This window comes from Pelophylax lessonae, assembly GCF_965119305.1.
Source record: "Pelophylax lessonae genome assembly, chromosome: 3".
Taxonomy (NCBI): Eukaryota; Metazoa; Chordata; class Amphibia; order Anura; family Ranidae; genus Pelophylax; species Pelophylax lessonae.
This window is the reverse complement of record NC_138770.1, coordinates 655,381,807-655,405,641: the sequence shown is the minus strand read 5'-3', so window position 1 is coordinate 655,405,641 and position 23,835 is coordinate 655,381,807. Positions and strand designations below refer to the sequence as shown.

The following is a 23,835-nucleotide window of genomic DNA, read 5'->3' as shown; positions in this document are numbered from 1 at the left end:
TACGGCTTCAGGTTAGTTCACACCAGAATTCAAAAACGCTGCAGTTGTGACCTGCAGCGGATGTCAATATTAGGGTAAAGCACCCTAAACACAGGTCGCAAACCCAATGCGTTGGCTCGCATAGGATCGCATGGTACAGAAGTATGATGCAATACGTTAGCAGTAAGTTTCCAAAAGTAGTGCATGCACTACTTTTGTTGCGGTACGGTGCAGTGCGATTGCAGCCCATTTAGGGTCCATACACACTAAGAACTGCATGCGAGCCACACAGGAACAATGCAGCGGGATCACAAGCAGTTCTGTGCAGTGAGATTTCAGCCCATTCATTTTAAATGGGCTGAAATCACACCTCACCAAAAGTAGTGCTTGCACTACTTCTGGAAACTCTCTGCAACCCGATCACATGGTACATTTGTGCCATGCGATCCGGTACAGGCAAACTCACTGCGTTTGTGATGTCGTTAACTTTTCACTGACACCTGCAGCAGATTGCAAAGGCAGTGTGATCTGACTTGGGTGCAGGAAACCGGTAATGGATTGCAGATTTCATGCATGGCATTCTAGTGTGACCGGGCCGTCAAAATGAATGGGTTGAAATTGCAGTTCACAGAACTGCATGTGAATCACACAGGAAAACACTGGGGGAGATTTACTAAAACTGGAGAGTGCAAAATCTGGGGAAGTTCTACATAAAAAATCAATCAGCTTCCAAATTTTATTGTCAAAGTCTAAATGAACAAGCTGAAGTTAGACGCTGATTGGCTACCATGCACAGCTGTACCAGAGATTCTGTGTGCACTCATTTTAGTAAATTCAGGAAAAAATGCATTCCTGTGCAATTCCCAATGTGAACCGGCCCTTCATCCTGTTTCCGCTTACCGTTTCTGTACAACAGAAGAAACGTCTAAAGAGGTCTCTGCCAATGTGCAACAAATTTTCTAAAATACAGGCCTGTCACTATAAAGAATGGGGATGGTGGCTGTACCTAGCCACTCAGAGCCGTAGCAGCAATCAGAAGATTCCTGCCGCTACAATTTGCACCTACCTCAATCGGCCTAAGGCCCCTTTCACACGAATGATCCAATCAGATCCGTCTGTCCGTTTTTTAGGCGGACCTGATCGGATGCTCCATGCATCCCTATGGGGCAGCGGATGTCAGCGGTGACATCTCCGCTGGCACCCGCTGCCATCCGCATCCGATCCTGTCCGTGAAATCCGGATGGATGGAAACCCTGTTTCCCATCCGTCCAGCGGATGGGATCGGTTTGCACGGGACCGCCTGTCCGTTCTCATCCGATTCCAACATAGAGGACAGCGGGGATCTGACAGCTCTGTCTCCGCACACAGAGTGGAGACAGAGCTGCCATCCGCCTGCTCAGCGGGGATCGGCGGATCGATCCCCGCTGAGGAGAGAACGGTCCGCACCGGACAGCGGACCGTGTGAAACGAGCCTTAAGAGCACAAGTTGCTAGCTGGATTCTAGAAACATCGACTCTCAGAAGCCTTTAAAACTATACAGGAAATGAAAAACTACTGCCACTGTGCTGCTCCGGCGGTTCTTAAAGATCGTCTTTGCCTATTCACAACCAAAGAAAACCAACACTAGGGTCCCTATGGATCTTGGCAATGAGAAAACAGTCCCTTGGCTCTTCAACTAGCTCTGGCCGCTCAGGGGCCAACAAACCCAACAGGCTCCACGAATAGGACAGATGTGTCAAGGATCATCTGCGCATCGGAAAAGGAAATGTGCGTGCCAAATTTTTTCGGAAGAATGACCAACAATTCTAGCCCAATCTTAGAAATGAGTGACGCACCACAATTATTGGCCGAAAATAGGGTTTTCAGCGTTGTGTCGAAAGCAAAAAAGGAGCCGATATTGACTGCCGAGAACACCTGTGATTTTATTGTGCTTATGGTGTGTATTTCATGGGTCATGTGACTCAAAAAATGCATCAAAAACAACACAGGTGCATTTTTGTGTGTTCCTGCTGCGTTATCAATGCATTTCAATGCGGAGGTGCTGACCAAATATGCACCAAGCAAGCTTCAAAAGGTGCCAATAATGTCTGACAAATTCATATAAATTGAAATTCATGATATTAATTAAAAAGTAAAATACATTTCATATATATATATATATGTGTTTTAAAAACCGCCAATTTCAGTTTCGGCCTAAGAAAATGAGGAACCAACCTGCTAGGGCCTTAATACGGGAGCGCTCGAAGAGTCTTGCAGAGCTGTTCTCGTTGTCCCATTCATCGTCCCAGCGATTGTTGACATCGCTGTACTGCTGTTGAATCTCAATGTGGTCATAATCGGTCGTGATAGCCGTCATCCTGGACTTCCTTAACCTCTCATCAGCTACAGCTCACTCAGATCTGTAAGTAAAAAAAAGCACATCACGCTTAGGTTGCATTGCATGTAACGGTAAGGAACAGTTGACGCCCAAGAGCATCGAGAAATGCCTAATTTTCTAAGCATGCATGTAGTGCTCGCTGGGAACAGTACGGTTCTTAGAGGAGGAACACTGGAAATCTTTGTTGGACAAACATCAAAAGGATAAAATTCTGGAAGCAGAAATTAAATGAAAACCACAAGGTTTTCCAGAGCTACTTTAAAAAGATGTCAGTTATGTGCATCTACTTACAGTAACATGGCAATATCTTATAATGCACGAAGGCCTGTCACATTAAGGGCATACAAAGGAAGTGGGGGGAGGAGCCAGGTAATCAGAAAGGGTATATTATAGTCAGGCCCAGGGCACCCAGGCGGGGGGAGTTGCGCCCAGGGCACCCAGGCGGGGGCAGCTACGTAGAAGGCACCCAGGCGGGGGCAGCTACGTAGAAGGCACCCAGGCGAGGCAGTCACGCCCAGGGCACCCAGGCGGGGCAAGCTACGTAGAAAGCACCCAGGCGGGGCAAGCTACGTAGAAAGCACCCAGGCGGGGCAAGCTACGTAAAAGGCACCCAGGCGGGGCAAGCTACGTAGAAAGCACCCAGGCGGGGCAAGCTACGTAAAAGGCACCCAGGCGGGGCAAGCTACGTAAAAGGCACCCAGGCGGGGCAAGCTACGTAAAAGGCACCCAGGCGGGGCAAGCTACGTAAAAGGCACCCAGGCGGGGCAAGCTACGTAAAAGGCACCCAGGCGGGGCAAGCTACGTAAAAGGCACCCAGGCGGGGCAAGCTACGTAAAAGGCACCCAGGCGGGGCAAGCTACGTAAAAGGCACCCAGGCGGGGCAAGCTACGTAAAAGGCACCCAGGCGGGGCAAGCTACGTAAAAGGCACCCAGGCGGGGCAAGCTACGTAAAAGGCACCCAGGCGGGGCAAGCTACGTAAAAGGCACCCAGGCGGGGCAAGCTACGTAAAAGGCACCCAGGAGGGGCAGTCACGCCCAGGGCACCCAGGTGGGGCAGCCACGCCCAGGGCACCCAGGTGGGGCTACGTAGAAGGCATCCAGGTGGGGCAGTCACGCCCAGGGCACCCAGGCGGGGCAGCTACGTAGAAGGCACCCAGGCGGGGGCAGCTACGTAGAAGGCACCCAGGCGGGGGCAGCTACGTAGAAGGCACCCAGGCGGGGGCAGCTACGTAGAAGGCACCCAGGCGGGGGCAGCTACGTAGAAGGCACCCAGGCGGGGGCAGCTACGTAGAAGGCACCCAGGCGGGGGCAGCTACGTAGAAGGCACCCAGGCGGGGGCAGCTACGTAGAAGGCACCCAGGCGGGGCAGTCACGCCCAGGGCACCCAGGCGGGGCAAGCTACGTAGAAAGCACCCAGGCGGGGCAAGCTACGTAGAAGGCACCCAGGCGGGGCAAGCTACGTAAAAGGCACCCAGGCGGGGCAAGCTACGTAAAAGGCACCCAGGCGGGGCAAGCTACGTAAAAGGCACCCAGGCGGGGCAAGCTACGTAAAAGGCACCCAGGCGGGGCAGTCACGCCCAGGGCACCCAGGCGGGGCAAGCTACGTAGAAAGCACCCAGGCGGGGCAAGCTACGTAGAAGGCACCCAGGCGGGGGCAGCTACGTAGAAGGCACCCAGGCTGGGCAGTCACGCCCAGGGCACCCAGGCGGGGCAAGCTACGTAGAAAGCACCCAGGCGGGGCAAGCTACGTAGAAAGCACCCAGGCGGGGCAAGCTACGTAAAAGGCACCCAGGCGGGGCAAGCTACGTAAAAGGCACCCAGGCGGGGCAAGCTACGTAAAAGGCACCCAGGCGGGGCAAGCTACGTAAAAGGCACCCAGGCGGGGCAAGCTACGTAAAAGGCACCCAGGCGGGGCAAGCTACGTAAAAGGCACCCAGGCGGGGCAAGCTACGTAAAAGGCACCCAGGCGGGGCAAGCTACGTAAAAGGCACCCAGGCGGGGCAAGCTACGTAAAAGGCACCCAGGCGGGGCAAGCTACGTAAAAGGCACCCAGGCGGGGCAAGCTACGTAAAAGGCACCCAGGCGGGGCAAGCTACGTAAAAGGCACCCAGGCGGGGCAAGCTACGTAAAAGGCACCCAGGCGGGGCAAGCTACGTAAAAGGCACCCAGGCGGGGCAAGCTACGTAAAAGGCACCCAGGAGGGGCAGTCACGCCCAGGGCACCCAGGCGGGGCAGCTACGTAGAAGGCATCCAGGTGGGGCAGTCACGCCCAGGGCACCCAGGCGGGGCAGCTACGTAGAAGGCACCCAGGCGGGGGCAGCTACGTAGAAGGCACCCAGGCGGGGGCAGCTACGTAGAAGGCACCCAGGCGGGGGCAGCTACGTAGAAGGCACCCAGGCGGGGCAGTCACGCCCAGGGCACCCAGGCGGGGCAAGCTACGTAGAAAGCACCCAGGCGGGGCAAGCTACGTAAAAGGCACCCAGGCGGGGCAAGCTACGTAAAAGGCACCCAGGCGGGGCAAGCTACGTAAAAGGCACCCAGGCGGGGCAAGCTACGTAAAAGGCACCCAGGAGGGGCAGTCACGCCCAGGGCACCCAGGCGGGGCAGCTACGTAGAAGGCATCCAGGTGGGGCAGTCACGCCCAGGGCACCCAGGCGGGGCAGCTACGTAGAAGGCACCCAGGCGGGGGCAGCTACGTAGAAGGCACCCAGGCGGGGGCAGCTACGTAGAAGGCACCCAGGCGGGGGCAGCTACGTAGAAGGCACCCAGGCGGGGCAGTCACGCCCAGGGCACCCAGGCGGGGCAAGCTACGTAGAAAGCACCCAGGCGGGGCAAGCTACGTAGAAGGCACCCAGGCGGGGCAAGCTACGTAGAAGGCACCCAGGCGGGGCAAGCTACGTAGAAGGCACCCAGGCGGGGCAAGCTACGTAGAAGGCACCCAGGCGGGGCAAGCTACGTAGAAGGCACCCAGGCGGGGCAAGCTACGTAAAAGGCACCCAGGCGGGGCAAGCTACGTAAAAGGCACCCAGGCGGGGCAAGCTACGTAAAAGGCACCCAGGCGGGGCAAGCTACGTAAAAGGCACCCAGGCGGGGCAAGCTACGTAAAAGGCACCCAGGCGGGGCAAGCTACGTAAAAGGCACCCAGGCGGGGCAAGCTACGTAAAAGGCACCCAGGCGGGGCAAGCTACGTAAAAGGCACCCAGGCGGGGCAAGCTACGTAAAAGGCACCCAGGCGGGGCAAGCTACGTAAAAGGCACCCAGGCGGGGCAAGCTACGTAAAAGGCACCCAGGCGGGGCAAGCTACGTAAAAGGCACCCAGGCGGGGCAAGCTACGTAAAAGGCACCCAGGCGGGGCAAGCTACGTAAAAGGCACCCAGGCGGGGCAAGCTACGTAAAAGGCACCCAGGCGGGGCAAGCTACGTAAAAGGCACCCAGGCGGGGCAAGCTACGTAAAAGGCACCCAGGCGGGGCAAGCTACGTAAAAGGCACCCAGGAGGGGCAGTCACGCCCAGGGCACCCAGGCGGGGCAGCTACGTAGAAGGCACCCAGGTGGGGCAGCCACGCCCAGGGCACCCAGGTGGGGCTACGTAGAAGGCACCCAGGTGGGGCAGTCACGCCCAGGGCACCCAGGCGGGGCAGCTACGTAGAAGGCACCCTGGTGGGGCAAGCTACGTAGAAGGCACCCTGGTGGGGCAAGCTACGTAGAAGGCACCCAGGCGGGGCAAGCTACGTAGAAGGCAACCAGGCGGGGCAAGCTACGTAGAAGGCACCCAGGCGGGGCAAGCTACGTAGAAGGCACCCAGGCGGGGCAAGCTACGTAGAAGGCACCCAGGTGGGGCAGTCACTCCCAGGGCACCCAGGCGGGGCAGCCACGTAGAGGGCACCCAGGCGGGGCAGTCAATAGAAGGCACCCAGGCGGGGCAGTCACGTAGAAGGCACCCAGGCAGGGCAGTCAGGTAGAAGACACCCAGACGGGGCAGTCACGTAGAAGGCACAAAGGTTGCCCAGTTACACAGACAGGGTTCTGGTCCAAAGGATTTAATATTCCGCTCTTCTCCCTCTTTTCTCTGCAGGGCTTCCAGGACAGATCAGAGCAATTCTGATTGGTCAGCTCTGACACAAAACCTCCAAACCCCTGCAGAGAAGAGTGGGGATCTCAAATCCCTGAAACATTGCACTGGCTGTGTGGGCACTGACAGCTCATTACCCATGGCACCAAGTATGGCGGGGACCGGACTGGGGAGGACAAAGGGTGTTAAGTCCACTTTTTACATTTTTTTCTGAAAAGGTTAACTAACCCTTTAAAACGCTCATATAAACCTATGGGAAGACTGCTGTTAAAATGAATGGCCTGGCAGACAGGTTCGCTTTAATGCTCCGTTCACACATGCTGCGGCCGTGGTTCACCACAGGGGGTCCAGTGCGTCTCTGTTCACCAATTCAGGTGTGAATCAGGTCATATTTTTGCCTGAGTTTGCACCTGAATCGGACCAGAAGATGCACAGGACCCTTTGGACCAGAAGATGCACAGGACCCTTTGGACCAGAAGATGCACAGGACCCTTTGGACCAGAAGATGCACAGGACCCTTTTTGAATGTGGACCGCGCCCACACCGGACCTGTATGAAGCGACTTCAATGAGAGGCGGTCACACTTTCCTATCATGCAAATCGGATGCAGGGAAACCCGCATCTAATTCGCATTTGTGTGAACAGAGCCTAAGGAGTCAACTAGACATAATGGAACATTTGTTCATGGTAATTTGGCCACTAGATGGCAATTTTCGTTACTTTCCAATACATGAATACAGCTTTTATAGGCAATGAAATTGCCCCTGAACATTCAATACAAGCCAAAGCACACAAATAATGAATTCTGGCAATACATCACACTCACCCTGTAATATACTAATCTACAAGAAGAAGGGATCCCTAGAACTAATAAGGAAAGCCTCAGTCTTGCAGATTCTCAAAGACCCCCCTATTATGATGCTACACAAGTGCTTCTGGAACCCCGAGGATTCCTGGCAGAGATGATTGTTTCACTGCCAAACCTCTTACAAGAAAAAGCCACGATTCCAACAAGTTTTTATTTACTGCCACGGATGATTTACAGCTTCTACTAAGCAACAAGTTCTCCCCCATTGTGGTGCAGGAAATGGCTTCTCCTAAACACGCCAACAAAATCCCAACAAATCTTTGGAAAGTTAATGAACATTTTCTGAGCTGTCACAGCGCTCTTTGTTTATTGGCCCTGTTCTGTGATCAGCGTGTACGGAGCCGCGGAGCACAGGATACCCATTATGAGGAACGCTAAGAGCTGTTTTTATTCCATACATTATTGCCATGGTTATAGAATTGTGTTTAGCAGATGTAAGTTCACCTTGGCATCCTCTTCCCCTTAAACTCATTGACTTATCGAACGTTCTCACCGTCTCCAGTCCACAGGCCAATCCGCGGATCATTTCCTGCTGCTCAGAGATGTTCTATGAACCACGGTTACCACAGGAACTTGGCCCCACACTTACAACTTTACAGTAAGCTAAAATGCATTGTTCAACTATTTTGGGAAATACACCCAACTATTTTCAGTGATCACAAAAGACCTATCCAGGCCAATGTTTACCTTGGTTAGGTCTCTGGATCAAAAAGGCTGCATACAAACAAGGTCCCTTTCACACTTGTGCGACTTGTAATGCGATTTGGGACTGCAAAAACTGCATGACAAGTCGTTCTCCATTATTTCCAATGAGTACCATTCATATCTTTGCGACTTGAAGTTGCAAGTCCCTGCACTACTCTGGCACAATTTTGATCCGTTTTGAGGTCCAAAGACATTCAAGCCCAGTTAAAATCGCATCAAAGAGAAATGGACAGAGGGCGCACCAGCCCAGCGCATTATCTTTAAAGCGGAGTTCCGGCCTCAAAATCGACATAATCGATTTTGGGCCATCCGCTTGCTTTCGGTCACCTGAAAAATAAATGGATATTTACGATTTTTTATTTTTCTTTACTTACCTTGATAAAAAATACTCACCTTTCTTCTACTTCCTCCCTCTGCGGGCGCGGCCCGCGCCGTCACTTCCTCCTTGCATTGATTCCTGGGAGCTGAAAGTCATTGCACCCAGGAATCAATGCGCCTGCACCGGCCCCGCTCCTCACTTCCGGTGCGGGCGCCCCATTCCCTGCTAAACAGCTTCTGAGCATGCCCAGAAGCTGTGAAGGGATGGCGCGCACGCACCAGAAGTGACGAGAGGGGCCGGTGCAGGCGCATTCTAGGAGAAGAGGACACGGAAGAGGACGCAGAAGAGGACACGCTGGCTTGAGATGCCCACATCCGAGATGGCAGCGCTGAACAAGAAATTTTCAAGGTAAGTATTTCTTCTAAAAGGTAAGTGTGAACCGGGACAGTACAGAGGCTATCCATTGTGGAATGTGCCAGCCCTGACTGTCCCAGGGGTATTTTTTATCAAAATTTCACCCCCGAGGCCAGAACTCCACTTTTGTGGGGGGGGGGGGGGGGGGAATCAGCAGATAAAGAAAAAACAAAGCGTATACAATTGCGACACAAATCATATTGTAATTGAATGTTATTAAAAATGACCTTTCCTTTTCAATCTGCAGCTGTTGTAATTTTCTGAAATTGCAATGCAATATGGCCACCTGGAGGTGTTCTGTACACAGAATGTATACTGACCACACCCCCAGAAACATCATTTCCTGCTTGTGTGATTGGCTCACTGATTTTTTTAGAAGTCTGCACTAAGATACAAGTCAGATTTCTGGCATCCCCTGCAACAAAAATGTCATTTTGGTGAGATACTCCCAATAGGAACACATCTAAAGGGATGCAGGCCCAGCAGATTTCCTCATTGGAGCCCTGCAGCTGCCACAGCTGATAGATAATTATGAAACCCCTCCCATTAGACCCACTCAGCACAGAGGAACAAACAATGATTTCTTCAGAACAACAAAAGGTAGGAATCTGCAACAAAGTTTGTTAAAATCCTTGTAATGTACAGAGATCCCCCAGAGGGGAATGTTTTTTTCTCAACAAAAGTGGAGTTACGCTTTAAACGCTTAAGGACTGCAGCAAGCAGCCCCTCCTGCGCGAACCGCCGTAGTACCAAGTCGGTCGCACGCCTAGTGCTATGGGGCGAGTGTGCTCCGCCAGCAGCCTGCCCCTGCCCTCACTCGACAGCGGGGACCCTGATGCATGGGGCCAACGGCCGCAATTTCCGCTGGCCACCCGCGATCATTCCCCGCTGAGAGAGAACAACGGTCAGCTGTTGTAAACACAGCAGACTGTTGGTCTCTCTGGAATGATCACAGAGCGCCTGTGTTCCTTCTACATAGTATCACATGTCTCTATTATCATTTCACAAGCTCCTCCCCCCACAGTTAGTAAACACTCCCTTAGGCTTACATTTAACCCCTAGATCACCCTCTTCCCTGCCAATGTCATTAGTACCGTAACAGTGCAAGTTTTTAGCACTGATTACGGTAGTAATGTCACTGGTCCCCCCTAAAGTGTCAAAAATGTCAGTTTGGGGGTCCGATCTGTCCGCCGCAATCCCGCTAAAAATCGCAGATCGCCGCCATTACTAGTAAAAAACAATAAATAAAAAGGACATAAATCTTTCCTTTAGTTTGTAGATGTTATAACTTTTGCGCAAACCAATCAAAATTCGCTTATTGCGATTTTTTTTTTACCAAAAATATGTAATACAAAAATTGGCCTAAAATGATGAAAAATATAAATTTGAATTTTTTTTGGGAATGTTATATAGCAGAAAGTAAATGTTTTTTCAGAATTGACGCTCTTTTTATGTTTACAGCGCAAAAAAAAAAAAAAAAATTGCACAGGTGATCAAATACCATCAAAAGAAATCAACTTTATTCGGGTACAGCGTCGCACAACCGGCAGAATTGTCCGTTAAAATAACGCAGTGCCAAATTGCAAAAAATGGCTTGGTCATTAAGGGGGAAAATCCTTCCAGTCCAGAAGTGGTTAAGAAAAAAATAAAATAAACACATTCAGGAAGTGGCAGGATTGCCTCCTGAAAGCATGCAGCCACTGCTCCCCTGTCACCTGAAAAGCGATCCACTACAGATACTGCTGCCTGTGTGAATCAGCCCTAACATTCACACACTTGCTGTTCTAGCTCTGAAATACAAGGAATGTTTGTGTGGCATTTCTTCATAAATCAGATATACGGATTACTGCAATATCATCCATAATATAGAGATGATGGGAAGCAGAGAGGTGGACAATGTACTGAGGAGGAATGTATGAATCAGATGCAGTGGCCGGGTGGGATACTTCTCACTAAACTGTATACATTCCGTAAGACCACAAGTCATTCGCTTAAGCCTGCGATGAAATAGTTTTATGATCCTGAGAATCTGCCCCATAACTGTTTAATGCAAGATGGACCAGATCCAGCCTAGAGAGCGTTACAGCATACGGATCATACCAGCACACAGCCGGCACAAAACTAGAAGCATGTGTGCTGTAAGCTGAATACACCCAAATTTTATTTGTAGGATCTAAGCAATATCACTGCATAGTCAGATATAATGATATAAGGGCTCTTTCACATGAGCAGCCAGGGGGCGGTAAAAACAGGCAACTGAGCTGCAGTTTTACTGCCCTCTGGCCACCAACTCGAATCCTAACACTACAGCCTGACAGCATAGAAAACAAGAGAAGGGCGCATCGACCTTGTGCAATATCACAAGATATTTATTGAGAGATTAAGAGGCGGTTCACACTGAGGCGATCCGACTTGCCGGGGCGACCTGTGAAGTCGCGGTGCACAGCGCGCACCGCGACCTCGGAGCGACATGCACGGACTTCATATCATTGAAGTCAATGCAGGTCAGTCCAGGTCGCCCCAAAGTAGTACAGGACCCTTTTTCTAAGTCGTAGCGACGTGTCGCTCCTATTAGAACGGGTCCTGTAATAATCTATGGCAGGCGACCCACGGCGACTTGTCAGGCAACCAAGTCGCCTGACAAGTCGCCCCAGTGTGAACCGCCTCTGAAAGACATGACATACATTATACTCACAAAGATATGCTAAAGGTAAGCATGAGAAAGATTTATTTTTTGCAATCCGGAGACTTCCAGAAAAGAAGTGCTTCTTGGTAAAGCAAGAGGACTGGAAGGCGTCTGTGGTGATGGGGCTGACGCATTTCAAGGGAGAACACTTCATCAGAGGGCTCTGAAAGAGGGTTCTCCCTTGAAACGCGTCAGCCCCGTCACCACAGACGCCTTCCAGTCCTCTTGCTTTACCGGAAAGCACTTCTCTTCTGGAAGTCTCCGGATTGCAAAAATAAATCTCTCTCATGCCTACCTTTAGCATACGTTTGTGAGTATAATGTATGGCATGTCTTTTAATCTCTCAATAAATATCTAAGTCTATATGGATACCCATCGTCCTGAGAGGGCAGCAAGATCCTAGAAGCCAACAAAACATCCGTCCCTTTAACACAGCACAGCGCAGGAGACTGTATCCGTTTGTTTTTTACTACAGCCTGACATATATATATATATATATATATATATATATATATATATACACACACACACACACACACACACACACACACACATACATACATATATATATATATATATATATATATATATATATACATACATACATACATATATACATACAGAGATAAGTATATAATCCTTCCACTTTATAAAACTCTGGTCCGACCGCATCTGGAGTATTCTGTTCAGTTCTGGTCGCCAGTCCTCAGGAGGGATGTGTTGGAGCTGGAGAGAGTCCAGAGAAGGACAACTAAACTAATTAGGGGGTTGGAGGACCTTGATTATGAAGAGCGTCTGCAATCGCTTGATTTATTCTCCCTGGAGAAGAGACGTCTGAGGGGGGACATGATAGCAATTTTTAAATATCTCAATGGGGATCTCAGCTTAGAAAAAAAGCTGTTCAGTCGTAGGGATTGCATGAGGACTCGGGGGAATACAATGCGATTAGAGGAGAAGCGTTTTAACCTCAGGCAATGTGGGGGGTTCTTTACTGTTAGGGCTACAAGATTGTGGAATTCTCTACCACAAGAGGTGGTTTCTGCGGGAAGTATGGTGGCTTTCAAAAGACTCTAAAGGCCCGTACACACGTACCGATCGTCGGCATACAAACGTCGGTGGACGAAGGATCTGCCGATTGTACGCGTGTTAGTATGGTGCCTCCGACAGATGTCTGCGCACAATCCGCGGACAAAAGTCTTTCGTGCAAACATGAAAATATTTGTATGCCGACACCAGAACGGACGATTGTTCGCCTGTCAGTACACAATTCGGCCGACAGACCGCAGATTTGCAAGACTGGGCATGCTCAGAAAATAGAAAACACAGGGAAAGTTAACCATTACATGACATCACTTCTGCAGTCGGCGGACAAAATTCTTGTGCTGTCCTTGTGCTGTCTTTGCACTTTTCAGCAGACACCGACATCCCGGGGAGAAAAGAGGAACATTTGTAAGCCGACCATCGGTACGTGTGTACGGGGCTTTAGACTTACATCTCAAGGATCAGAACATTCAGGGGTATGTGAGATGATTACAGCCGCACACACCTACACAGGTTGAACTGTTGTCTTTATTCAACCTCACCTACTATGTAACATACATGTACATACATACATATACATATCACATGTCTATATGTGAAGCAATTTCGGGGGGTTACACACCTCACACAAAGTCCCAAACTCCTCTTTTGTTGTTCTTAAAGCGGAGTTCCGGCCACAGAATCGTTTGTTTTTTATAAATACTTCCCAAAGAGTGATCCCCCGCCCTTCATACATCCGCTAATCCGGTTTAAATAATGGATTGGCAATCATAAAATCTTACTTTATAAAAAGTTTGCTGAGCGCCGCCATCTTTGTCCTGGTCACCCGAAGCCGCAGTATGCAAATGTCTGCCCTGCTTCCTGGTTCAAGATGGAGAGGGCCGATGAATGCAGCGCGAAATCTCGCGCATGCCCAGTACTATGCGATCGGCACTGTAAGGGTTTCCATAGGGACGGCCAGGGCTCCGCCCATCATCATGTCATTTCCTGTTTGCAAATAACGCGATGAGAGGCGCGGCCGGTGTTCTAAAAATTAGTCGGACCCGTGAAAATTCCGGACCTTCGTCACTTCCGGGGGACGCTCTGTCACCGCCAGCTGCTGCGAGCCCCGGTGCGCATGCGCACAAGGCATTTTCAAGGTCCGATAAAATTCTAAGACTTACGAACAGCTGACAGAGGAGGAGGGGCTGAGATGGGACGCACACACCGCTGCGTGAAAATGTTACAACACCACCGCGCAGAGCTGACTTAGAGGAGGCGGGAAGGAAGTGAATACTCATACTAAATAGTCATGATAAAAAATGTTTAGTATTTCTTTTTTTTTATCATGACTATTTAGTATGAGTATTCACTTCCTTCCCGCCTCCTCTAAGTCCGCTCTGCAACATGTCCCTTGCTCGATGACGCGGCGGTGTTGTAACATTATCCCGCAGCGATGTGTGCGTCCCACCTCAGCCCCTCCTCCTCTCAGCTGTTCGTAAGTCTTAGAATTTAATCGGACCTTGAAAATGCCTTGTTCGCATGCGCGCCGGGGCTCGCATCAGCTGGGTTATGGCGTAGCGTCCCCGGAAGTGACGAGGGTCCGGAATTTTCATAGGTCCGACTAAATTTTAGAACACCGGCCGCCTACGCCACTGCCCATTGCCTCCTGGGAGTGATGAGTAAGAGCTCCCAGGACGCATTGCAGGACAGGAAGTGACGGCGCAGGCCGCGGCCACAGAGGGAGGAAGTTGAAGGAGAGGCGAGTATATTTTCTTCTGAAACAAGTAAAAAAAAAAAATTTTTCGGGAATATACAATTCTTTTTCAGGTGACAATAAGGAAGCGGATGGCACAAAATCGAATGTAACGATTTTGCGGCCGGAACTCCGCTTTATATTAGGGAGGCACATTAGCATATGAGCCTCATTTAAAGCCCCACCCTTTCTTTTTCCTCATACTAAAAAAGAAATAAATCAGAATACCTGCTTACTGAAGTGACCTTGTACTTTCTCACTAAAATTAACTCATCCTGAACCTGGAAAACAAACCAGATGATGAAAGAGCAAAAGCAGAAGTCCCTATCACTGAAAACCGCACGGTGAAACGGTCATTAGTTCTAATGATCTACAAAACTGAAACCGCACAGATCTGAACTTTTCCTACAAATTGTGAGCTTGGCCCCACCTTCTATGAATTTGTTACATTTCTATTGGTCAGTGAAGATACCTAAAGCCCCATTCCAGGAATGAGAAAGAAAATTTGCCCTTGCAAGAGTTTAAAGGTTTGTTATTTCTATGGGGTAGAACAGTGGACCCCGACCTCGGTCCTCCAGTACCCCCAACAGGTCATGTTTTCAGGATCTCCTTCACCTTGGATAAGTGCATTAAAAAGCAGTAGTAAACCACGGCGTTATGAAATACTTACCTTAGAAAGAAGCCCTCCAGCAGCGCGCTGTCACCACTGTGAGAGCTGAGATTTTCCCCCGATCTTTCTTCCGGGTTCCCGTCTCCAGCGGTGTGAATGGCGATGACATCACTCCCGCACATGCGCACAGAAGCCCTCGGTTCGGGCACGGAGCTCTGAAGGTGCGCCGGTGAGGTCACTGGCTGTGTCCAGGGTGACCATCTCCTAAACCGCGCAGGTTTAGGAGATATTAATTTTACCTACAGGTAAGCCTTATTATAGGCCTAGCTATAGGTAAAAATGACAAAGCGGGCTTTACTACCGTTTCAAACTAATGCCGCTCCTGGGCAAAGTGACGTAGTACTACGTCGCTCGCTCAGGAGACTCTAGGGGGAGCACTGCCGCTCCCGCTCATCAGCCGAGGAGCCAGTGCGTGTGGCAGGCGGCTCCGATGGCTGCTGGCCACTCGCAATCTCCCGCAGCAGAGAGAGAAGGACTGATGTAAACACAGCCGTCCGTCATTCTCCCTGAAGTGATCACAGAGGCTATGTGATCCTGCTATAAAGGATCGCATGTCTCTGTGAATACATCACAAGCCGCGCCCCATGACAGTTAGGATCACGCCCCTAGGGACACATTTAACCCCTTGATCACCCATACTGTTAACCCCTTCCCTGCCAGTGTCATTTTTACAGTAACAGTGCATATTTTTAGCACTGATTACTGTAATAATGTCACTGGTACCCCCAAAAGTGTCAAAAATGTCAGTTAGGGGTCTGATCTGTCTGTCGCAGTCCCGCAAAAAAAAAAAAAAAAAAAAAAAATCGCAGATCGCCATTACTAGTAAAAAAAATAAAAAAAAATGACATAAATCTTCACTTTAGTTAGTAGATGTGATAACTTTTGCGCAAACCAAATCAAAATACGCTTATTGCGATTTTTTTTTACCAAAAATATGTAGCCGAAAACAAATTTGCATGAAATGTTAAAAAAATATTTGATTTTTACATTTCTTTCTTTGAGAATGTCATATAGCAGAATGTGAAAAATCGTTTTTTTTTTTTTTTTCAAAACTGTCGCTCTTTTTTTGTTTATAGCACACAAAATAAAAATCGCAGAGGTGATCAAATACCACCAAATGAAAGCTCTATTTGTGGGAATAAAAGGACATCAATTTTATTTGGGTACAGTGTCGCACGACCGTGCAATTGTCTCCTTTAACACACAGTGCCGAATCGCAAAATAGGGCCTGGTCATTAAGGGGGCAAATCCTTCTGGTCTTAAAATGGTTAACAAGGGGGCAAATCCTTCTGGTCTTAAAATGGTTAACAAAAAATAAAAAAAGTCCTTTTTATTGCTTTCAGCCTCCTCTAAATTCCTTCTTTTTGCTGCTGTGATCCAGCTTCATGTTAGAGGGTGGCTCCATGGTCCCACTATATGTAGGAACATAGCCACCCTCTCTTGTCCTTTCCTGAGAAGGACTATGGACTATGTATTGTATATAAAGCAGTGCACTCCTTGTTCCAAACAAAAAACGGAAGTGAGGGGATAAAGGAGAGGTTAACAAAAAAAACACAGTTAAAAAAAAAACAAAAAAAAAAAAACATTTTCTTAAAAAGAGATTACAGTCAATTAGTGAATATTTATGGATTATTTTTGGAGAACAAATAGCGTCACTGAAGAGCCCATTCACACTAGCGCGATTCGTGAGGCGACTTGTGTTGCCCCAGGTCGCTTGACATAACAAAAGCAATATTAATCAATCAGTGGCGTCTTAATTGGCACTACTGAAGTCGCTCCGACTTCAGAAAAGGGTCCTGTACTACTTTGAGGCGACCTGTGATCCGACTGTCCCATATACTTCAATGGGAGTCGCCTCCTTATCTTAATTTAAGCGACTTGTTATCAGACTTTCCAGGAAGAAGAAAGAGATTAGCCAGGCATTCCCCACATTGCAGCCATGCCTATAATGGAATATACATATATATATATATAATGTAATGGTATATATATTCCATTACCTCTGCTTGGTTGGTGTGAGTGGCACTGGTGGACACTGATTCGTGGCACTGATACGTGTCACTGGTGGACACTGATACGGGGCACTGATACGGGGCACTGATACGGGGCACTGATACGGGGCACTGATACGGGGCACTGATACGGGGCACTGATATGGGGCACTGATACGTGGCACTGATACGTGGCACTGGTGGACACTGGTTCGTGGCACTGATACATGGCACTGGTGGACACTGGTTCGTGGCACTGGTTCGTGGCACTGGTTCGTGGCACTGGTGGACACTGATACGTGGCACTGATACGTGGCACTGATACGTGGCACTGATACGTGGCACTGGTGGACACTGGTTCGTGGCACTGATACATGGCACTGGTGGGCACTGATACGTGGCACTGATACGTGGCACTGATACGTGGCACTTGTGGACACTGATACGGGGCACTGGTGGACACTGATATGTGGCACTGATATGTGTCACTGGTGGAAACTGATACGTGGCACTGGTTGACACTGATTCGTGGCACTGGTGGACACGGATTCATGGCACCAATATGTGGCACTGGTGGACACTGATTCGTGGCACTGGTGGGCAGTGGCACTGGTGGACACATATGTGGCACTGGTGGGCAGTGGCACTGGTGGACACATACGTGGCACTGGTGGGCAGTGGCACTGGTGGACACTGATACGTGGCACTGGTGGGCAATAAGGAAATGAGTAAAAAAAAACAGAAAAGGGGAATTGGGTCACAACACATCATATTCTGATTGGCCAAACACAAAGTCCTCTGTCATACAAGTCCTGCAAAATAATTCACAAGTCGCGGTAAACTCGTGGTAAAATCGTGGTAAAATCGCTGTAAAAAGTCGCTCCGACATGGGGCGACTTTATGGTCGTGGCAGTGTGAACCGGCTCTTAACCACTTAAGCCCCGGTAAGATTTTACCCCCTTCCTGACCAGGGCCTATTTTGCGATTCGGCACTGCATGACTTTAACGAACAATTGCGCGGTCCTGCGACGCTGTACCCAAATGAAATTGACGTCCTTTTTTCCCCACAAACAGAGCTTTCTTTTGGTGGTATTTGATCACCTGTGTGACAAGTAGGCACAGAAGTAGGAGGGGTCAAGTTTGACTTCTAAAGGAAAGGTCGAGATTTGCATACAACTCCCACCAATGGCAAACTCTGCAGCCACATTGCCTTTCTTAAAGGTTGTTCCCAGAGACAAAACTTTACACGAGCCAATTAACACAGGAAACAGGAAAGGAGGGGAAGAAGCGGGGCTGCGCGGGTTCCTTTCCGCCTGAGTGCCTCTATAGCATCATATAAAAACACAGGAGATTAATTAAAATGACAGTCTGGATGCATTTCCATGTAATACAATGCCTGCAGAAGAAGCGCAGCGTCCATCGTTTGTCATCTTTACCATGATGTAATCCTCTGTACAGAAAGGCCACAACCTGTAATGCGTACTGAGAGGAAGCAGAAATCAATGCGGTTTCTCAGAAATAAAGATTAGCTAAGTGACTGCAGCCATTTTCCTCATATTCCTGCATTAGCAGATGTTTAACGCCATCTAAAAGGATGCGGAACCGCTACAAGGGGCAGGGTGAAGGTGAACCTAATTGATTGCTGATTTTTCCTAAATTCCAATACTGATCAATTAAAATTAAAGTAGACATGGCGCTGTACACCGGACGATCCCGGTTTTATTTTACTAGATGACGAAAGATGAACCCGGACTGTCTGCTATCAGCGCCATCTTCCCTCCAGTCTTCACCCTCCTGCTGGCACCTCACAGGCTTCACTCATCTATGGGCCTTCATTCAAGAAGTTTACATGAGTACGGGTGTATAGGTGTACATCCAGAAAAATACACCACATTTTACACTGTACGCTGCCTCATACGACCTAATGCAGGTCAAAGCCAGAAGATCGGCATGACGGCCAAGCAACTAGCATTTTTAGGAGAGGTCAGCAATGGCAGTCCTCAAAGGTTTTAGGACTATCCCATTAAAAGTATAGTTCACCGCTACAAAAAAAAAAAAAAAAACCTACCTATGCAGGTAATGGATGTTTAAAGATTAAAACAAACCATTCAGCTCTGACTAAGCCTCGGTTTCCACTAGTGCGGCTACGAAGTCGTGCTACTTCTAGCACGACTTCGTAGCAAAAGTAAACCGCGGCTTCAGTTAGACTTGTCCCTCATATATAGAGGGAAGTCGCGCTCAAAAGTAGTACACGATTTACTTTTGAGGTCGCGGCAACTGAAGCCGCGGCAGTGGAAACGTGCCCCATTGAAAACAATGGGTTTTGACTTGCTGTGCGACTTGACATGTGTCAAGTCGCACCGCAAGTCGCACTAGTGGAAACCGAGCCTCAAAGATGAATAATACCCTTGCTATAGGTTTAGGCCATTTGCATACCTCCAGAAGCCTGACTGGAAAACTCCCAGGCTAATTACTCCCAGGACGTTGCTAAGTGAGGCCTAGTTGTCACTACTCATCTCCACCATCACGGAAGTGAGCTCTTTCTCTGCGAGCTCAGCATTGGGGAGCTCACTCCTGTGATGGTGGAGGTGAGTCGTTCACCTTCACCAAAAAAACTACCTATGCAGATAAGGGGTGTCTGTAGATAAAAACAAACTGTGCAGCTCTGACTAAAGTTGAATAATACCCTTGCTATAGGTGTAGGCCATTTACATTCCTCTGGAAGCCTGACTCCAAGGACATTAATAGAACGTCGCCAAGTGAGGCCTAGTCCTTACTGCTCACCTCCACCATCACAGGAGTGAGCTTTTTGATTCAAACACCCTCACATGCGCTCTCTCCTTCCTGATCTAAGGTCAGCGCTTCAGAGCACATTGCGGTCATGGTGGAGGTGAGCAGTAATGACTAGGCCTCACTTAGTAACGTCCTAGGACCTAGGAGAATTCAGTCAGGCTTCATGAGGTACACAAATGGCCTACACCATGGACATAATTCAACTTTAGTCAGAGCTGCACAGTTTGTTTTTATCTGGTACTGGCGGCGCTGAATTAAAAAAAACTTGCAGCATTCAAAACAGCCAAACTTGGAGTTTTGAATGCTTATAAGTGCAGAGGAGGGGTTTGGGGTATTTTAGACCCCCCAGATCCCTCCACCACAGTACCTGTAGACATTAAAAAAAAAAAAAAAATGTTTTTTTTAACCACTTGCCGACTGCCGCACGACTATTTACGTCGGCAGTCAGCCCCTCACAGGCAAAGTGACGTAGATCTACGTTGCTAGCCTGTGAGGGTCTAGGGAGGGAGGGAGCGAGCGCGCGCACCCGGAGGCACGCTCCCGCGTGGTCACGAACCCCCCCGCGCGTGTGACCGGCGGACATGGGTACATCACTAGCCTGTGAGGCTCTGGGGAGCGAGCACGCGCCGCCGGAGGCGCGCTCCCGCGCGGTCACGGACCCCCCCCCGCGCTTGTGACCGGCGGACCCAATGTCCGCCGGTCACTCGGCGATCGTCGCTGCAGAGGGAGAAAGGCAGGCGGCTAATGTAAACAAAGCCACCTGTCATTCTCCCCTGTGTATGAATAGTGATCATATGGTTCTACTATGTAGGACCGTTGATCACTGTTCCTACACCTCAAGCCACAGCCAATCACAGTTAGAATCACCCCCCTAGGGACACACATAAACCCCTCCCTCTCAAAAAAAAGTTAACCCCTTCACTGCCAGTGTAATTTTACAGTAACAGTGCATATATATAGCACTGATTACTGTAGAAATGTCACTGGTAACCCCAAAAGTGTCAAAAATGTCAGTCAAGGCTCCGATCTGTCCGCCGCAATGTCGCAGTACCGCAAAAAAAAAAAAAAAAAAAAAATCGCAGATGGCCACCATTACGCGTTAAAAATAAAAAAACACCAAAAATGACAAAAATCTTTCCCTTTGTTAGTAAACGCGATAACTTTTGTGCAAACCAATCAAAATACGCTTTTTGCGATTTTTTTTTACCAAACATATGTAGCAGAAAACAAATTGGCCGAAAATGTTAAAAAAAAATTTGATTTTTACATTTTTTTGGGGGGAATTTCAAATAAAAAAATGTGAGAAATATTGTTATTTTTGCAAAATTTACGCTCTTTTTTTGTTTATAGCGCGTGATCAAAAAATCGCACAGGCGATCAAATACCACCAAAAGAAAGCTCTGTTTGTAGGAAAAAAAGGACGTCAAATTCGTTTAGGTACAGCGTCGCACGACCGCGCAATTGTCCGTTAAAATCACGCAGTGCCGAATCGCAAAATAGGCCCTGGTCAGGAAGGGGGTAAAATCTTCCGTGGGGTTAAGTGGTTAATGTCCGAAAATATCGGCCAATACTGATATCAGATGACCAAAATATCAGTATCGGAGTTAAAAAAACGACATCGGTCGATCACTAGTTTTTAGAGCTGAGGCTTAGAGCAGAAAATCGCCTAAAAACATCTAGATGTGAACGGAGCCTAAAAACACAAAAATGCATGTTACATTGTTTTTTTATGTGGTGATATTAAAAGACTGTAGGGCCTAAAACACACAAAAAAAAAAAACACACACACCGTCCTATATTATTGTTTCAAACGCCCTGAGGCACAGCACACCATAAAAAAGAACAGCAATCCTTCCGTCACACAATGACAAACTGAAATCCTGTTCAGAGTTCTCCGCCATCTCTGCAGATCACAGCCGGAGGGGAAAGACAATACAGAACATTTCTAATCACAATAACTGCAGCAAAGTCAGACTCAGGCTGCCATTCTCCATGATTCTGCTGCCACCTAGTGGTGAGTATCTGTACTGCCGCACATTATAGAAACATTCCTACCATGTACAGACAGAATACCGGGTTCTAATGCCTCGTACACTCGATCAGATAATCGGACGACTTATCGTTCGCATTTTGTTGCATGATACTAAACAATGCATACCAAGTGTATGATTTTTTTTTTTGGTACGATTCTGGAAAAGCTTCCTGGTTGCGTAGCTCCATATCGGATCATGCAAAAAAAAAAAAAAAAGCATGGCAGCCAAGCCTTTTCCAGGTTATTTTCCGGTTTCTGATTATACGTTTGTCTATGGATTTTTAGCGGACGCATACTGTACCGATTAAACGATTGTCATTTGGCTATTGTACCGCTAACGTTTTCATGTCTGTCCCTTCGGATTTTGTCAGATTATCGTACGATCAATTCGAAAGCATTTTTGTACAATTGTCTGATCGTGTGTACGAGGCATTAGGCAGCGCATAAAAACAGCCAAGGAGAAGCAACAAGTTTTCATTTCTTTTTTTTTTTTTATTAAAATAAACCTGTAATGAGAGAATTAGGTTACACATACATGCATTTTTGATGCGTATCCTCACATAAACGCGGCAGCACCTCAACCCTGCTAAAAGCCTGTGTGTGCATGGACACGTAGGAGTTGATATACTAAAGGCAAATAGACTGCAAATGCGCTTTGCAAAGTGCACACTCTGCAAGGGTAGTTTCCTCCAGAGTTTAGTAAATGAGCAGAAGCTCTGCTGACTTCCATCATCCAATCTGCAAGAAAAATGTTTTTTTTTTTCCTTAACCACTTAAGCCCCGGAGGATTTGGCTGCTAAAGGACCAGGGGTTTTTTTGCAATTTTTTACTGCGTGACTTTAACGGACAATTGCGCGGTCGTGCGACGCTGTACCTAAACGAATTTGACGTCCTTTTTTTCCCACAAACAGAGCTTTCTTTTGGTGGTATTTGATCACCTGTGCGATTTTTTGATCACGCGCTATAAACAAAAAAAAGAGCGTAAATTTTGCAAAAATAACAATATTTTTCACATTTTTTTATATGAAATTCCCCAAAAAAAAAGTAAAAATCAAAATTTTTTAACATTTTTCGGCCAATTTGTTTTATGCTACCTATGTTTGGTAAAAAAAATTGCAAAAAGCGTATTTTGATTGGTTTGCGCAAAAGTTATCGCGTTTACTAACAAAGGGAAAGATTTTTGTCATTTTTGGTGTTTTTTTTTTTAACGCGTAATGGCGGCGATCTGCGATTTTTTTTTTCGGTACTGCGACATTGCGGCGGACAGATCGGACCCTTGACTGACATTTTTGACACTTTTGGGGGTACCAGTGACATTACTGCAGTAATCAGTGCTATACATATGCACTGTTACTGCAAAAATGACACTGGCAGGGAAGGGGTTAACTTTATTGGACAGGGAGGGGTTAAGTGTGTCCTAGGGGCGTGATTCTAACTGTGTAGGGACATTCCTATTGGTGTAAAAGCAAAGATCAACCGTTCTACATAGTAGAACGGACAGATCTTCACTTTTACACAGGGAGAACTGACAGGCAGCTTGTTTACACAAGCCGCTCTGTCTTTCTCCCTTCACAGGAGCGATCGCAGTGTGACTGGCGGACATCGAGTCCGCCGGTCACACGCACTGACTTGTCTGTGAACGAGCCGCGGCGGGCGCGCGCCTCGGCGGGCGCGCACCCGCCCGCGATAGGCTCGCAAGTCAGTGACAGGCGAGTGACGTACCGATACGTCACTCTGCCTGGCCGGGGCTGACCGCCGCAGTATATAGTCGTGCGGCGGTCGGCAACCGATAAAACACGATTGGGTATTCTTTGTAAAGTGAAGCTTTACCTCGTTTACTAAGCTCTGGAGCAACTGCACTTTGCAAAGTGCACAGCCAATCAACAGTAAATCAACCCCACAGGCTTTAAAGTGGTTGTAAACCCACTCCTCTAACTCCAATGCCTCGTACACACACACCGATTATTGGCAGGGAATTTTCGGCCAACGTCCAATCGGCCGATTTTCGGCTTGTTAGTATGATGCTTTCGACAACCGACTCCGACTTTTCGGCCGAAAAAAATCTGGTGTGCATGCTATAAAATTTTTGTTGGCTGTCAACACAACGGCCGATTTTCCGTCAGTCAGTACAGATTTCGGCAGACAAAAATCTGAT

General features: G+C 48.4%; 1 protein-coding gene across 3 annotated transcripts in view; it reads right to left on the bottom strand.

Moving 5' to 3' along the window:
• Nucleotides 1–23,835, bottom strand: part of SPTBN1 (spectrin beta, non-erythrocytic 1) — a 344,310-nt gene that overhangs the window by 256,326 nt on the left and 64,149 nt on the right. For all 3 annotated transcript variants that reach the window (XM_082249276.1, XM_082249278.1, XM_082249279.1), the window contains exon 2: nt 2,194–2,378. In XM_082249276.1, coding sequence (XP_082105402.1) covers nt 2,194–2,335 — 142 coding nt within the window. In that variant the 5' untranslated portion in view covers nt 2,336–2,378. The remainder of the gene's footprint in view (nt 1–2,193; nt 2,379–23,835) is intronic.